The sequence below is a fragment of the Littorina saxatilis genome, linkage group LG3, assembly GCF_037325665.1.
Source record: "Littorina saxatilis isolate snail1 linkage group LG3, US_GU_Lsax_2.0, whole genome shotgun sequence".
Taxonomy (NCBI): domain Eukaryota; kingdom Metazoa; phylum Mollusca; class Gastropoda; order Littorinimorpha; family Littorinidae; genus Littorina; species Littorina saxatilis.
Genome location: NC_090247.1, coordinates 42,561,963 through 42,580,495, shown reverse-complemented (window position 1 = coordinate 42,580,495; position 18,533 = coordinate 42,561,963). Strand labels below are relative to the sequence as shown.

Sequence of the window (18,533 nt, the reverse complement as noted above, 5' to 3'; positions counted from 1 at the left end):
TGTATGTGTGTGTGTGCGTGTGTGTGTGTGTGTGTGTGTGTGTGTGTGTGTGTGTGTGTGTGTGTGTCAGTGTGTGTGTGTGTGTGTGTGTTATTTACGTTATAAAAATAGAGGATTCATTTAACAATCAGTGGTATTGTGTGCCAAAGTAGTTTCCTTTAATCTCTTTATTTCACATGTTAACAATACAAACAAAAATAATATTTGATACAGCATATCAACACGTCATGGGCCTGTGACGGTATTCGACTCGCCGTCGGTTTTGTGTGTGCCAATATTTGATCAATAAAAAGAAAAGCATGGAACTTGAAAACTGGATGGAATTCGGTGAAAGACTACAGTTAACAATCTGATATACACAAACAATCTTGGACACGTATACGCAAGTGAAATTTGAATAAAATTTGCCTGCCATGGCGCTGCCTGCAAGTACTGTTTCCATGCTTCCTGCAAAATAGCTCCAAGCCAATTAGAGGACATAAACATGAGTGTGCAGGGTCGGTGGTCAAACACAAACGGTGGGCAAACACGGCAGCTGCGGGGGAGAAACACGGCAGCTTCGGGGGGCAAACACAGAAGTTGTAGGATAGTTCTCATTCTCCGAATGCTTTTCGCTGTCTGCAAGGTCCTAGAAGCTTGAAACTCGGCCTCAGTACTGCAGAAAGGTTCAGGTTTTTGTGGAACTGATGGCAGTTCTTCACATTAAAGTTTACACCAGTAATTTGTTGCGAATACTACGAAATTTGCTTCTGTGCAGTTACAGGCGTGATATTTTACAGAATCACGGCTATAATATGCCTATCTATATATATATACGACTTGTGTCTGTCTGTCTGTGTGTCTGTGTGTCTGTGTCTTCGCGATGCACGGCCAAAGTTCTCGATGGATCTGCTTCAAATTTGGTGGGCTTATTCACAGAGACCCCGGGCACAACCTGATCGATGAGATATTTCAACACGTGCTCTCAGCGCGCAGCGCTGAACCGATTTTCGTTTTTCACTGCACGTTACTATTTTTAGATCTCCCTTCCTTCGTGCGCCGGCGTCAATCCATATTCCCGTTTGTACGTTACTATATTTAGAAGGTCACTGCACGTTACTATTTTTAGATCTCCCTTCCTTCGTGCGCCGGCGATGCCGGCGTACACCCGGCAAAGCCGGGTCCCCGGCGACGGCCGGGTATTCGGCTCTACTTCTTCCCGGCGAAGCGGGTAATCATCTAGTACAAAATATGCACCCAAAAAGTACATCGGCGTGTAGAAGAAACACTAACAGATCAAACAAGACATATCTTAATGTGCAAAGTTACGAAATGTTTATACAAGAAGCTGTTTTATCGAGACACAAACCCCACTCAACTTACCGCTCCAGCGTGCGGGGTGCAAATACCCGTGCGGCACGCAACACACCGCTGCGAAGGAGTCTACGGAGTGAATGAGTCGGAAACAAGATCGCGATTCTTTCCTTCGCTGCACGATGCAAATCTTCTGTGACCTTTGACCCAATGTAGCTTCCACATTCGATCACTAAGCTTAATGTTTACAGCTGACAACCGAGGGGGTGGAATACTGAGAGGAACCTACAGAACTGTGCATCCTCAAACCTGACATACTTATCCCAACATTTTATGAACTCAAAACACAGAAAGTTGCTTTCACACGCCAGCTTCGGCCATGGTCAATAAATATGAAACAAAAGACGATATGCTCCCCCTCGGACCGACAAAAAAGCTGGTCTGTCAACAACCCATCAAACATCTTATATTGTACTATTACAAAAAGACCTTTAGAAGTATTTTGTGGACAGTCATGAGACAAGAGACACTTTGACATTACAACTCTTGTTTCTCATGCAATATCAAAATGTTAATGAAGAATTTTACTGTAAGAAGGTTCTTGTGTTCTGAGAATATCGAAACAGTAACCGGTTCCAAGCAAGACTCATGCAATATTTACAGACAATATTTTCCAGTAGCATCATTTTGATAATATGCAGATCACAAAAGAAATATATAACATATGATACAGCAAAACAAGACAATAATAACCAAATGAAAGTGCCAAAAGCCCAAATCAAATTGGAAAGAAGACCTCTCCAAACATTAAATCAAACACCATATCTTCTTTTGAATGTCAGCTTACATGTATGCAAAACCATGACATTCGTGATTCCTTACGCTAGAAAAGTTCATCTTTCGTGCCCAAGGTCAAATAACTGACATCTAAACGGGCACTTACATTAAGGGAATGTATCATGTTTCAAACACACAAATTAACAACAACAAAAACGCTGGCCTTCTCCGACACACAGAACCGGTCTTAGCTGTAGTCAGCAAACTTTTCATTTCTATTCCATCTCAACATAATAATGCAAACATCTCAGGACAGAAAGAAACAGACTGTGCAATCTCATGTGAGATGACACTACAAATATTGACAGCAACACATACTGAAACAGATTAAAATGCCTTGCAATATTTGGCAGCAAGGAACGAAGTACACACGGCGAAGTTTGTAACATTCCAATATGAATGAGAGAAAATTTCATCCTGGAATTTCAATCACACAGACAGCGTATCAAACAAAGTTTGCCCCGAGCAAATGATAAATTCATATCATGATGTAAAGCTTTATACTCTTGTGATGGAATGATGGGACGGTTAAAACTGTACAAAAACGAGCGAACACAAACAAATAAAGCAAAGAAAAACTTAACAAAAGATATCAGACTTGACACGGTTACGGTTGGCCAAAGAACAACGTATTAATTCACACTAATTTATCGCTACTACCAGTACCAATAAACACTATCACAGTGACTGCTTTACACAATTTGCAGGTTCAGAACTGTAGAGTGTGCCTTTTTGTTGTTGCAACCAGCAATGTTTTTGTTTAAAAAGTTTCAAATGTTCTTACACTTCTGACCTCTTGTCGCTCTTTTTTTGTGAGCGTATCACTCTTAAACTATGGCATAGCAACATGAACAAGTGAGTAGACTTTCATCGTAACTGTAATACAAAAACACAAAAGAGAAACTTATTACTGAGCAATATTAAAAACAAACGACGACCATCACGTTGTTGATGACTATTTGTGACATTCAGGAAAATCATATTTTTAACGTTGAATTCATTCTCCGACTGAGAACAATGTGATTTAAGGTGTAAACAGAGAAAACTTACAATCAAAGCTGGATGCGTATGCGGACGATGGGAACTAGCTGCCTCTTAAATTATCTCCCTTCCATTAGCACCTTAGGCTAAGTGAATATGTAAAGCGCTGAGAGCATAGTTTACTGTGGTTCGCGCTATGTAAGCTGACCATTATTATTATTATTATTATTATTATTATTATTATTGTTGTCAATGAATACTTGTGCAAGACCACATGATCACTAATTATTAGACAGGATGCAGAACAAAGCTGACTATTGACAAAATACAGAAGGCAGACAATAAGGCAGTCTTTCATCAGTTCGGCATATGAAAGCAGAGCAAGGGAAAAGCCGGCACGGAATATGCAACAACACTGAAATGCTGCAAAATGATAATTATCATTTATAACATTCTGGATTATATGGTACTATTGCACAGTGAAAGTCGAGGTGTTTAATCTGAGTTGATTTACACACACACACACACACACACACACACACACACACACACACACACACACACACACACACACACACACATATATATATATATATATATATATATGTATACCCACACCCACTAATCAGGATTGCTCACTTCACAGCAGAGCATTAATTGGAATCCATTTCACAAGCCGTGCAAACATTCAATGTCTGTCCAGTGTCATATTTATCAGTATTTGCCATTTTTAGTGTATGCTAATCATCCAACAATCATATAATAGGACTTGCGTATATTTAGAATTTGCTTTGCTTGAACGTTTCAGATTGCACATCAGTTCTTATTACATTTTTCTTGTTTTCATGTACGAGTAGCAAAGCGGGGACTCTGTTCATTCGCTATCAACTAAAAATCCACCCCTACAGCACTATCTGCTAAATGATAACTAGGCGTGTACATCCCAAGCCTAAATTATATACGAACTGTGTATCCACTAAAACTCTGACATCTGTGCACATGCCTTGCAATGAGACCAAGGCTTTTTAGTCCAACTTTCAAAGTTAAAACCCAAAATTCTTCACACTCACAGAGCTGCTAGGACTTTAAATCTGTTTCGTCCTCGTGCATTTTATCTCCACAGCTTTCAGTGGGTGAATGACTTTCGTGGTATGTACTTTCCGTTTCAGAATCATGCCTGGTAGCTTCATTTTCAGAAAATGACTTGTCAGCTGCATCAGTAAGAGATTCGGTGATGAATTCTGCCGTGTGGAGACAGGGTGATTGTCCAGAACCCATGTCTTTACCAGAGGAAGTGTGATCTGTTTCGAAACCTGTACCTTCAGCGGGAGACTGGTCATTTGTGCAACTCACGTTGTTGCTACTGGACTGTTGTACAAGACTTGCAGTTTCGCCAGTTGATAACAAAGCATCCATGGTGGCACTGCTAGTTTCAGAACCAAGCTGATGAAACGACCCACTGCATTCAGCAGTACAACGTTCACGAGGGAATTGTGCAATGCTCTCAGAAGACGAGATACAATCTGTCACTGTGTCATCAGCAAGTAGTGGAGAGTCAGAAGCATTACGTTCAACATAACCATCCACTTCAACACATGGTGGAAGTGCATTATCCCTACGTTCAGCCAAAGGAAGACTGTCTTCTTGTGCAACACGTGCAGCGGGCCCTGATATGCCCCTTGAACCTTCACCACAGTCACCTCTGGTTCTACCACGACACGAGTGACCCTCAACGGGGTCCTTAGTGTCTTGAAACTGCGTTCTGGGCATCCTCCACGAACAGTTGCAGCAGCACATTTCGTCCTTGTCCTCGTCGTAATAGAGATCAGCGTCTGCAAGTCGCACAACACCAAGAGGTAAAGACGATCCCAGATGAACCATGGAAGCAATCCGAAACGATCTCTGTTGCATTCTCTGTCGCAGATTGTCCAGAGTAAATGGTTCAGTGCGTACTTGCGGGGAATATCTGGGTCTGGGTCTCACAGAATCTCGGGGTCGGAAACTGGTTACAGTCCAATGAAGGAGATGTGGTTCTTTTCCAACGCGCGGATCCTGAAATTCCGGAAACGGGACTACAGGTTGCTGATGTGCATCATGCTCGTCCAGTGAAGGGTCGGGAAAAGACGGCAGGGTAGGTGTAAGTTCTTTTAGGAGTAGATCTGGGTCTCCCGATGCAGTACGGGCGCCATGTGCGGTAGGTGTATCAAGCATAAAACGTTCGACTGCGCGCTTGATATCTAACCTAAACTGATTTCTATCAGGATTTGTGACCGAATCAACATTTGAAATTCTGTCATTTCCTTTTTCTGGGATGTGACACTCATTTTGAATGTCATTTTCTAAACAGCTACAATTGTCGGATAGTGAGTCTGAGTCTGAATCAGAGATCTGGCTTGGTATTGATTTGCTCCTTTTTCTCTGTTGATTGCCTACTACATCAGCGGCATCCTTATCTTCATATGGGACATCTTCTGCTTGTTTCCTTGACACCAACATGTTGATGTGAATATACGTTTCCATCTCGCTGACACTTGTGTCTCGTGCCTTTTTCAATAATATTAAAGGCTTGTCCTTTTCTTGTGGGATACTATACAATGTCAAATCATACATGAACGTGTTTAACATTTCGAATATATACTCCGCATAACACCCAACTCTACGTAGTAGGAGACTTCTTTGGTGAAATGACATAATTTGAGCGTCTTCAACGGGCTTCTCACGGCAAACTTGAGAGATCAAACGAATACACTTTTCTCTTTCCTGTGAACGTGCACGGAGATAACGGAAGGGTAGTTGCTTTAGCTCTGCCCTTAGTTGTGAACAATAAAAGAAACCATGTGGCAACATGTCACCTTGATACACACAAGACATACTCTCTAGGTGTTTAAACAAACTCGATAATACTTCATCAACATGGTCAAAGAATGGCAGATCTGGTAATATTATACTGCCGTTGGAAAGGCCCCTATCTAATTCTGAAAATTCAATCTTATTTCCCTTGTTTATAAACATTTCTTCCGTGTTCATCTGGTCAAAATATTCATTTTCCAGTATTTTCAGTTTGCTTTGCGGTACAAAGTTTTCTGTCCAGGGGCTTTTCTGACTGTCTGTGCAACCTATGTTACCAGCCTCAAAGCTTCCTGTAACGAAGACTTTGAAAAGAGAATGATACATTTCACATGCATCATGGGTGTCATGACGACTGACATTTTGTTTTTTCAGGTTTGCGATGATCCTTTCATTGGATATTTGTGGAGGTATGGTTTCAGAATGTAAGGTCATCAATGCGTCCTTCCCCTCTAAATGTCCATGTCCTCCCAACAATTTAACATTTTTGACGAGCGCCTGCATCATGTAAACAGTTTATAATTTCACGTCCTCCTTTTAGACTGGAGCTTGCTGTTGACAGCAGTCAAGTTGTTGTTTGCACCAAACTTTTCAAACTGAATGATTGTGCTCAAATGTGCTTCTTATGGTGAAATCTCTGACACGCAATTTGCAGCGAGACTGCTGAATTTTCCATCATTGATATAGAACAGCAGTTATGAAAACAAACTTCAGGGATACCTGTTTTGCGTTTTCGATTATTTGTTGTTTTGTCGACTTGACGTTCAACCTGCGATCTTGGCTGAAAGAGTTCACCTGAAACACGTAAGCATAAGGGGTATATGTACAGAAAATCAGTAGTTTTTCTATCCTCTTTCTCTCCTCCTTCTCTGCATCACTTGATCTGTACTATTGTTTTTATCTGTAAGATTTCCCTTTTGAATTTGGGGGTTGCATAATACAGTAAAACAAAATGCAATTGAATGGCAGAAATATTGTGAATTGAATAAGGACAAAAATAATAATATAATTCACAATTAAAAGGTAAAAAGCCATTGGTTATTATCCTGGTGCAGGGCCGGACTACCGGGGGGGTTATGGGGGTTGCGCAACCCCCCCCCCCCCCCTAGCCTAAACATGTACCTTACTTATTTAATTTTTTTTTATTATTGCTTATTTTATGCCGTTTCATGCAAGGAGCGACCATTTTCCTATCTCAGAATATGACCTACCCGTCAGCTTCAGGGGGCTTCGCCCCCTGACCCCCACAACGAGGGGGTGGGGGGTGGGGGTGGGTTCTAGGGTTTCCGGACCCCACCCCCCCCAGCCAAAAAATAAAAATATTGAATGAGGTATGCATTTCTTTATTTTACATTGAGTTTCAATTTTGGGGGTATTAATCAGTGACAAAATCTGCTGCCTGAAACTGGTAATGATCATCCTCAGAATGCACCAGATTGCACCATTTTGCATCCTTTTTTTCAAAATTTTCCGGGGGGGGATGCCCCCGGACCCCCCTAGCAAGCTAGGCGCTTCGCGCCGTCGGCTCGGCGCTTCGCGCCTTCACACCCATATCTTCACAATATACTTTTGAAAAAACCCAGTCATAAAATGAACTGATCCGCCCCTGCCGCCAGAGGGGACATCCCCCTGGGCCACCACTAGCAACCCCCCCCCTCCTCTTCGCCTAGTCCGGCCCTGTGGTGCTTTCACATATATACACGTATCGATCCACTCATAAAAATACAATGACGGCAAAGAAGAAACAAATCTTGAAAGCTATAATAAACTCATTGGGATTACAATACAAATCACCACCCTTTTTCTGTTAAAAGCGGCTTGCATCAACAATTATATACAGGTGGGTTCCACAAATAACCCCCTTTTTTTTGTGCTTCACTTTGTGTGTGATTTGTATGTGATCTTAGGCTGACATTTTGAAAACAAACTGAATTTATGAGGTTAGGGTATCAGTTATCATGACATTTGACAACGTACTGAAAGTCAGGAATAAAAAAAAATTGCTGCTTATTTTGAAACCAGATAATTTGCACGAACACACCGTTTTGCAGGAAGGACTTGATAGAGGGCGTGTTTTGTATGGAAAACTCACGGACGTTTCGTAGCCAAACTCAGAGAACACAAGAGCATTTCAATCCAGATTGTAAGTGTCATAATTGCCATTAACGTGAAACATAAAATTTGCATGAGTTTGTCAGCAATGAAGTCCAACATGGATCGGTTATCCTCAATCTCTTAGATGCTGTCTTCATGTGGATGGTTTTTTTTAATCGTCAATCCTAGCGTGGGTTTGAACTCAAGGTGGGCAGCCAAGCCAACATTGTCTTTGGTTAAAAAAAAACACCACAGGATATCAGAGTTTGGCTTGACAGGTTTCAGCAGATTTCTGAGCGTCGAATGTACCTGTCAAAGTCTCTCCTGTCAGAGGTGAGAACCCCGTGTACATGCCTACAAAATGGTTGAAAAATAAGCGACGGAAAGTTTTGATTCTAAACTAGCAGTACTTTGGCTGATGTCAACAAAATTAGTATCTTCATAAATTTCGTTTCAATATTTTTAGTCCTTTCTACACTTCATTTAAAAATGAATTAATAATTGACTAAGCAAAAATTGAGAGCTACACGACAATAAGTACATTTTTTTAAATCACCCTGTATACATGCGGTCTGTGTAAAGGAAACTACTTGGTATTTCATTGTCCAAATCAAACACACATCTACATTTTGGAAAGAAAATTGCAAGCAAATGATTTTACCAACCTCACAGTCTTAGCGTCGTTTTCACGCTGCAGTCTGGGAAGTATTGGGATCGACTCGACCCAGACGACTCAGCAAGTCATGAGCCAAACTGAAAATAGAAAACAATTTTGAAAAATCAATAACAATCCTAGCTGTTGCGCTCACACAACAGGTAACTGTTTTTAAAAAAAAATTAATTGGTTAATATATTTTGACCGAATACGTGTAAGCTGTTTTGGAAAATATCCAAAGTAGTTTCGAAATAGATGAGGCATTCCCATAAGTGAAAAAGTGTTTGCCAAATTCTACAGGATAACTGTTCCTGAGTCAAACTTTGGTCAAATGGTGTTAGACCGATTTTTGATGAATAAATGTTGTGGTTTACCTTATGTTTCATTTAAATGAATGTTGCTTCGTGACCACTAGACTGAGCTCTGAAGTCTCACGTGACTTCGTGTACGCGTAGCGACTCAGTCATTGGGTGAATGATAATCTATCTATACATATAAATAAAAGAGAGTGTCTGTCTGTCTGTCTGTCTGTCTGTGGTCGCCATACCTCTGAGATGGCAAGAGGCAGGAACAAGATAGTGTGCACGTACACTCCCTAGGTGCCGCAGATGTGCACCTGGATTTTAGTTTCTTGATTCATTGTTTCCTTTCTCAGATTATGGACCTCCCATTTATTGAATACAGCCTATATGGTGCAAGACCAGTTCAGTGCCTACTGTTCACCTGTAGCAAGCACATCATGCCAGTGATATTAGAGACTCGCTGTTGCTCCTATGAGGGGAAGAAATGAAGAATGAAAAATTAACTGGACAGTTCCGGAAATTTCTAGAAGGTAAGGGAGATAACTCTTTTTTGTCTGTGGTCGCCATACCTCTGAGATGGCAAGAGGCAGGAACAAGATAGTGTGCACGTACACTCCCTAGGTGCCGCAGATGTGCACCTGGGTTTTAGTTGCTTGATTCATTGTTTCCTTTCTCAGATTATGGACCTCTCATTTATTGAATACAGCTTATATGTTGCAAGACCAGTTCAGTGCCTACTGTTCACCTGTAGCAAGCACATCATGCCAGTGATATTAGAGACTCGCTATTGCTCCTATGAGGGGAAGAAATGAAGAATGAAAAATTAACTGGACAGTTCCGGAAATTTCTAGAAGGTAAGGGAGATAACTGTTCACCTGTAGCAAGCACATCATGCCAGTGATATTAGAGACTTGCTATTGCTCCTATGAGGGGAAGAAATGAAGAATGAAAAATTAACTGGACAGTTCCGGAAATTTCTAGAAGGTAAGGGAGATAACTCTTTTTTGTCTGTGGTCGCCATACCTCTGAGATGGCAAGAGGCAGGAACAAGATAGTGTGCACGTACACTCCCTAGGTGCCGCAGATGTGCACCTGGGTTTTAGTTTCTTGATTCATTGTTTCCTTTCTTAGATTATGGACCTCTCATTTATTGAATACAGCTTATATGTTGCAAGACCAGTTCAGTGCCTACTGTTCACCTGTAGCAAGCACATCATGCCAGTGATATTAGAGAATCGCTATTGCTCCTATGAGGGGAAGAAATGAAGAATGAAAAATTAACTGGACAGTTCCGGAAATTTCTAGAAGGTAAGGGAGATAACTGTTCACCTGTAGCAAGCACATCATGCCAGTGATATTAGAGACTTGCTATTGCTCCTATGAGGGGAAGAAATGAAGAATGAAAAATTAACTGGACAGTTCCGGAAATTTCTAGAAGGTAAGGGAGATAACTCTTTTTTGTCTGTGGTCGCCATACCTCTGAGATGGCAAGAGGCAGGAACAAGATAGTGTGCACGTACACTCCCTAGGTGCCGCAGATGTGCACCTGGGTTTTAGTTTCTTGATTCATTGTTTCCTTTCTCAGATTATGGACCTCCCATTTATTGAATACAGCCTATATGGTGCAAGACCAGTTCAGTGCCTACTGTTCACCTGTAGCAAGCACATCATGCCAGTGATATTAGAGACTCGCTATAATTGCTCCTATGAGGGGAAGAAATGAAGAATGAAAAATTAACTGGACAGTTCCGGAAATTTCTAGAAGGTAAGGGAGATAACTCTTTTTTGTCTGTGGTCGCCATACCTCTGAGATGGCAAGAGGCAGGAACAAGATAGTGTGCACGTACACTCCCTAGGTGCCGCAGATGTGCACCTGGGTTTTAGTTTCTTGATTCATTGTTTCCTTTCTCAGATTATGGACCTCCCATTTATTGAATACAGCCTATATGGTGCAAGACCAGTTCAGTGCCTACTGTTCACCTGTAGCAAGCACATCATGCCAGTGATATTAGAGACTCGCTATTGCTCCTATGAGGGGAAGAAATGAAGAAAGAAAAATTAACTGGACAGTTCTGGAAATTTCTAGAAGGTAAGGAAGATAACTCTTTTTTTGTATCCAAACAAAGGAGGTAAAGCTAATGATAATGGGATAGCGAGCGTCTTAAATTGCTACAGGGCTCCGCTTACTCCCGGGCGAAGCCGGGCTTAACTGCTAGTTATACAAATAAACTAGGCTTACGGTAGGAAGGTGAAGTTTAATTGTAATTATCATGAGCCTAATGACAGGAGCGGAGAAGTTACGTCCCTCCCGAGTCAGTGGTTCATGTTTCATTAGACTGACCCTCCCTTTAAAGCAAGTCTAGTGGACTCTCACTGCTTTGAAAATTGGCGTCAGTCTCTGGCTTTTGCGCGCGCGATGGGTTTGTGGATAACGGTTTTGTCGAGGGGTGGGGGGGGGGGGGGGGGGTCGGTAGCTCAGGTGGTAGATCACTAGACTAGTGATCTTAGTGTACCCTCGCATGCTGTGGACGATGTATAGTCGTATTAAAGAATGCGTATTTCTTTTATTAATCGTACGTGAACACTGAACGTCTTGTTTATTTCACGTTCATTGTTTTATAATCCCGGGATTGCTTGGAAATTCGGGTCGCTTCCTCCCAATGAAAGCTTGCAGCAACAAGAGTGGCGCTACCGAGATGTGCGCATATTAAGGTGTAATCATCTAACTGAACTAATGGCAGAATGACCAAGGTCTTTTACGTGTTACTGTGGTGACCCGGGGGTGGGACATGGATACCGTTTTTTAGTCTGCTCATACCCCTGACCCTTGTCCGTCCACCGGCCTAATGAATTGTGCATTATAGATGACGGTAGGCTAAGAACTTTAAAATGAAGCTCTGTAGAGTGGAATTTTACAACGTCATTGATGAAAACAAGGGTTTTTATATGTGACGTAATGACGGTAATCAAACCGTCATAAAAAAGTTATGCAGAGGCTGCCCGTGAACGGTATAACTCTTGGTGAATGTTGAGACAGGCTATCTAAATGTGTTGCAACAAAACAACTTTCTGTAACCATTTTCTTTGGGTCTAAGCATAATTCTGGACAGGCTCCCCACGCTATAAAACATGTTTCCATTCAAGTAAAAATCAAAGACATAACCAACGAACACATTTAATGCAAAGAAGCCAAATTCCGACATATCCTGGCGTGTATCTATAACAGAGAACATGTGTATACCTTGACATGAAAAATGCCAGTAAACCAAGACATGACCAACCTGACTTCTAGATCCATAGAGTTGAAGCAGCTCATCGCCTGTTCCGATTTCTAATGTACCTGCAAAGGGAAGTCAAAGCAATCAAAACAATTTGGCAAAAAAACACGGAAATGTTTATAGATTAATACTTACCAGGATTTGCGCAAAAGAAGCTTGTTACCTGATGAATTAGTACTTGAATATTCATGTGAACACACCATGTGAAGGAAGTTATTTGGGCCAAGTGCAACACCATGCGGGTTGTGTGTCATGATGTAATGATAAGAAAAAATAGATAGCCTACACGTTTTTGTTGTACAGTTTTTCATAAAATACTTAAAACTATCCAGGTAAGTGATACAGATCGGGATATTAAGTACTACACAACGGTGTGTCAGTGTAATTGGCTCTTTTTGCGTTCTACACACATCAAACATGATCAGTGTTGCGACGATGTGGTGGCGCACTTGAAGTGGGCATTTCTGACTAAAAGGACAACTGTGTAATTCCTCGATACAGAACACCTAAACCTAGTTTCGTCTACTTCTATCGCACGACACGAAGCCTTTCCTGTTCGCCTTTACACGCAGTGTGCTTAATAATCAAGTGTGTAAAACACGTCCACAAAAAGGACATAGAAGCACTTCATATATTAACTAAAAGCGAACCAAGTACCATAAATAGGTTATAACACAAAAACAAAACAGTGCACTCACTGTCTTTTCGACAAAAATAAAATGAGGGAACTTTCATATTTCTTCACTGCATTTTGCCCTTAATTTGAGGTCCGTGTTGCTTTTCGCATTTAGGTCCCAGGTGACATTATGAAGTTTAAATACGATCAATCGGACCTATTATCAATCAATCAATCAATGAGGCTTATATCGCGCATATTCCGTGGGTACAGTTCTAGGCGCTCTGCAGTGATGCCGTGTGAGATGAAATTTTATACGGCCAGTAATTGCAGCCATTTCGGCGCATATTTACCTTTCACGGCCTATTATTCCAAGTCACACGGGTATAGGTAGACAATTATTAACTGTGCCTAAGCAATTTTGCCAGGAAAGACCCTTTTGTCAATCGTGGGATCTTTAACGTGCACACCCAATGTGGGGGGGGGGGGGGGGGGGGGGAGTTCGGACACCGAAGAGAGTCTGCACACAAAGTTGACTCTGAAATAAATTTCCGCCGAACCTGGGATCGAACTCGCGCTGACAGCGGCCAACTGAATACAAATCCAGCGCGCTACCAACTGAGCTATATCCGTCCCCGCCCAATATCAAGTTAGTGTATCAACTTTTGAACGAACTGCGCCCAGTAGTTTCCCAGCAATAAGCCCAAGTACTACCGTACTCAGTCGGGGACAACATTTTAGTGGAGGGTTTCGAACAACCGAAATACCTTCCGATTGACACGCTTGGAATCTTCTCAAGCTAATTAAATTATTTGTAAAATGAGAGATGATACTCACTGTAAGATAACTGTCATGGCTAGTGAATGAGCTGACACAATGGCGGCTTTCTTTTCAAATGTAGGCCTTGAAGCGTGTGTCGGACACCAAAGCAAGTAATAACGTGTATCCAAATATAAACTCGTGCGGGAATTTCTGTTTGTATAGATTCTCGCGGTTTCCAACTGAGACGTCAAAAGACAATCTGTCAATCATCAAAGATCATGCAACGAAAGGGGCCCAAAGTGTTTTAATTATTATTTTTTTTTTTTTACACATACCGGTATATCCCTGTGAAAATGAATGTGTTTTTTTTAGTCCACGTGTTTTAAACACTACAGGCCTGATAATGATAAAAAGTTTAATCAGATTTGCTGATGTCACAGATTTGGAGCTTAACATCAATGTAGCTTTGTTTTAGCCCTGCGTTTTTTTGTTTTTTTTTACTAAAGCCTTGGTGTACAGTGGAACGTGGTGCGTGTAGTAAATATTATTTTCGTTATCTATGTATGCATTGATTGATTAGTTGATTAAAATCGTTGAACAAGTTTTGAGTCTTCAAATGAAATAAGGATTTGAAGTCGATACTGCGTGGCATCTGAAGGGCAGAATTGGTTGAAAAAAGAAGCAAAAGAAACAATGAACAGAAAAACAACAACAACAACAAAAACAACAACAACAACAACAACAACAACAACAACAACAACAACAACAACAACAAATCAAAAACAACAAACAAACAAACAAACCGTGAAACAAACGACCAATCAAAAACACTGACAACAATAAAAAGCATAGAATCCATACATTTCATAATTTGACGACTGTACAAAATACTGTTGAACATTGTCATGTTATTCGTAAAGCGTAGTTATTGGGTGATGTTTAAAAATACAAACAAAGAAACAAACATGTATACCAACATGAAAAATAAAAAATATTAAAGAAACCTCAAACCAAACCAAAGCAAAGCAATCCTGATTAAAGTAGACTGATTTTAGAACAAATATGAGCACACAAAATAAAATTATGCAAGTTCAGGAAATAAAATGATGGACTGTCAGCAGTGCTTGTAAAATGCCATATGGCGACGAGAAAACGAATGGCAGAGGAACGATCTTTTATCTTCGAAAAATGGTACGAAACATATTCCAACTCCAAATAAAATAAAATAAACTGCTACATTCGGTGTCGTCCGATCACGCATACAATTCACACTGAAACTGGGAGAAGTGATACTTATACCCGCACTTTACCGGCCTTTATTAGAATGTAACAAGTATGAAGTCTATTCGGCTAAAGTAACATGTGTCTGTGTTTACTGTTGCTACATACGTCATCGTCACGCGAGAAATTGTGTGAGCATGGTATTTCTCAGGAATAAGGAAGTGACGATATTTATTTGACTCGAAACTCTCCCGGGACATATCAGTACCATTTGTCAACAAGAGTATCACATCAAAAATGCTCGTTACACAGGACAGAAATAAGCTCGTACAGCAAACCTTGCCTCACCATGTTAAGCCCCGTTGAAAGCTTACTTTAACGATTAAACCAAATAGATATGTGGATATGATCATGTTTACGTCAAGATGCCATTTATGGAGCAAACGTACACACCTGAATGTGTCACTGTGATGTTCTTGCTGGTCTTGTCCAAAGCAACAATCTTGGACGTGAAGCCTTTATTTTAATTCCTACCTGTCCGTCACGCAGATTTTGAATGAGTACAAGGTTGGTTGTATAATCCTTTTTTTCTGAGAGAAAACAATCGCAAAAGCGAATAAGCGTTTGCTTCGATGGAACATAAATGAGGTGGTGTGGGGGTAATGTTGGTCAGTATTCAGTGAATAGTGTTGCTGTTTTGTTTTTATTTGTTTGTTATCTCTGATTTCAGTAGTGGCGCTTCTAGTCATGATGCTTGTTAATGCGTACATTCCATGTTAGGCACAGGGAATACGTACCTGCATTGACACAGGTATGACGAGTGTGTAAACCTACGAGCAATACAAGTTAGGTCACGAACGTATTTTAGTCTCGTCATAATATTCAACCATGGCTGGCTGGCCGACCTTGACTAGGCCGATTAATAAGTTGGAGGAAAAATAAGAGTGACAGAGCGTTTGGCTTGCTGATTGTTACAGTATTTGTCCCCTGCATATTCACAAAGTGATGTTTTCAACGTATGCAATGTGTTTTGATGCTGGTTAAATCAAGAACGAGAAGGATTCGACGGTGACAGTAGGGCCTACTAGTTGTCCTTGATCTACTCATCTCATTCTCAGGTGGGCAAAATTCCTCTACTAGTTTTGATTGAAAATACGACACCGGCCTGTGTGTTCATTGATCTGCTTGAGATACACAAACATAGGGATCCTAATTTCAGTACAGGTGAATGTACGTGAGTACGAGTATAACTGTAAATAAAATAAGAGCTGTTCGTACATGGATACAAATGTGATTGTTCCTCACAATGACATGCAAAACTTGTTGTGTTACAGCTTCTCTGATTTTTTTTCGATTTTAACGCAGGAACCTTGCTTTTGCGAATTTGATTAGGGGGGGGGGGGGGGTGGGGGTGTCTGTATTGTAGGTTCCACTGAATAGAAACTACCTTATATAATATCAAGGTAGCAGGATCAGCTGAATTTTGATCAAAAATCGTATTTTTAAGCTCAATATTGTGATTATACTTTTTATTTATGAAAATCATTTTTGCAGCTATACCCTAAATATGTCTGCACAATTTTATGTAGTTTTTTTGGTAATTTACAATCTAAGAGACCATGGGTGCATGAAATCTGGTCCCAAAAACAACATGGTGGCCATTCCTCACAAAAATAATACTGCAACATTATTCGTCATATTATATGACCTCTCTGCACAACCAGTGTCTTAGTATTAGACAAAACTCTAAAGGGAAGTAACTACAGTGTCAAAATGGCTGCGCCCTAAGCACATGGGTCACTGAAGTGTTTTATTACACCCCCGGTATAGGGGTGTGTATAGGTTTCGCTCGATGTGTTTGTTTGTTTGTTTGTTTGTGTTCGCATATAGATCTCAAGAATGAACGGACCGATCGTCACCAAACTTGGTGAACAGGTTCTATACATTCCTGAGACGGTCCTTACAAAAATTGGGACCAGTCAAACACACGGTTAGGGAGTTATTGGTGGATTAAGATTCCACAAGGACTTATAGAGGGACATATTAATGGTCAAAGGGAAATAACCACACTTGTTAGCAGTGCCTGCTCAGTTGGTGGCAGTGAGAATGCTAAGGACGGGGGTGTTTTTCCTACCTCGGAGGAATTTCTTGTTTGAGTGTGTTTCTGCGTGAACTGAGTTCAGCATGTCGACTGGTCAATGTATTCAACTGTGTTCCGTTTGTCAATATTTCACGTTTTTGGTGGTTTTTGTGTCACTGTTTAACTAATTTTCAAAGAATATGCATGAAAATATGACTTGGTCCAATCAAAGAGAACATGTATATCTAGCTTTTGTCATACCACTGAATTGTTGTCATTGTTGGTATATGTAAGTCTGATACTTTTGAATATTTGATGATTTGATTTTCATGAATATAAATAATTTCGCAAATATAATTAAGGATCCAGCAAAGCAAAACCACAACAAAATCTGATATGACAAAAGCTTTGACATAGTGTAAAAAAGGTTGTGTCAAAATATGAAGGATGTAGCTTAAAAACTGAGGCAGATAGGACCTAAAAACAATTAAGTAAGAATATCGCAATTCCGTAAATTGATTTTCGACATTTTTCATTAAATTTATTTTTGTGAGAAAACCAGTAAAGATAGGCAACATTACAATATGTTTCCTGAAAATTAGGTATGTGTTGATGATTTGGGCCAAATTCTAACTCAAATAACCACACCAAACTGAAAACACAAAATTGGAACAAAAATACCCAAATTTCAGCTGATTCTGCTATACCTCAATCTGTTTGTTGAATATTGTAGGGGAATGAATGGCCTTTTCCTTCATATAACTTGTGTTACAATAAACGGTTTCATCAAAAAGATCTGCACTTAAACGTGTCTATGACCACAACACGGTGGCCTAGTGGTAAGGCGTCCGCCCAGTGAGCGGGAGGTCGTGGGTTCGAACCCCGGCCGGGTCATACCTAAGACTTTAAAATTGGCAATCTAGTGGCTGCTCCGCCTGGCGTCTGGCATTATGGGGTTTGTGCTAGGACTGGTTGGTCCGGTGTCAGAATAATGTGACTGGGTGAGACATGAAGCCTGTGCTGCGACGTATGTCTTGTGTGTGGCGCACGCTAAATGTCAAAGCAGCACCGACCTGATATCACCCTTCGTGATATGACAAACAAACAGGTAGTATATAATTATTTTTTACCTGGCAGAAAACAATCACAAAGGCGAATGAGTATTTGCGTGGATGGAAAATAAAAGAGGTAGTGTTGGGTGACATTGGTCAGTATACAGTGAACAAAATATTTTAATCGTGGCACTTCTAGTCACTTCTACGCGTTTATGTGTACACTCGTGTACCCGGTCTCGTCATAATATTCATGGCCGCCTTTCCTTGACTAGGCCGAAATAGAAATGTTCAAAGAAAAAAAGAGTGACAAGAGTGTTTAAAACGTTTTCTTGCTCATTTGTACAGTATTTGTCATCTGCACATTTAAAATGATAACATGATGTGTTTAACTTACCGAAAGTGCTGTGACGTTGATTTAATCCAGAACAAGAAGGATTCGACGATGGTAGACTACTCGGTGGCCTTGATCTACTCAACTCATTCTCAGGTGGGCAAAATTTATCTACCCAGTA

At 40.6% G+C, this 18,533-nt stretch overlaps 1 protein-coding gene and 1 long non-coding RNA gene across 2 annotated transcripts in view; one reads left to right on the top strand and one right to left on the bottom strand.

The window, feature by feature from the left end:
• Positions 1–128: 128 nt before the first annotated feature.
• LOC138962418 (uncharacterized) overlaps positions 129–18,533 on the bottom strand; it is a 19,013-nt gene continuing 608 nt past the window's right edge. Inside the window, exons 2-4 of the mRNA XM_070334222.1 lie at positions 12,291–12,349; positions 8,718–8,805; positions 129–6,753 (exon numbers count right to left, since the gene is read on the bottom strand). Coding sequence (XP_070190323.1) covers positions 4,189–6,465 — 2,277 coding nt within the window. The 5' untranslated portion in view covers positions 6,466–6,753; positions 8,718–8,805; positions 12,291–12,349 and the 3' untranslated portion in view covers positions 129–4,188. The remainder of the gene's footprint in view (positions 6,754–8,717; positions 8,806–12,290; positions 12,350–18,533) is intronic.
• LOC138962425 (uncharacterized) overlaps positions 15,046–18,533 on the top strand; it is an 11,906-nt gene continuing 8,418 nt past the window's right edge. The window contains exons 1-2 of the long non-coding RNA XR_011454510.1: positions 15,046–15,453; positions 18,446–18,508. This is a non-coding gene — a long non-coding RNA (uncharacterized lncRNA). The remainder of the gene's footprint in view (positions 15,454–18,445; positions 18,509–18,533) is intronic.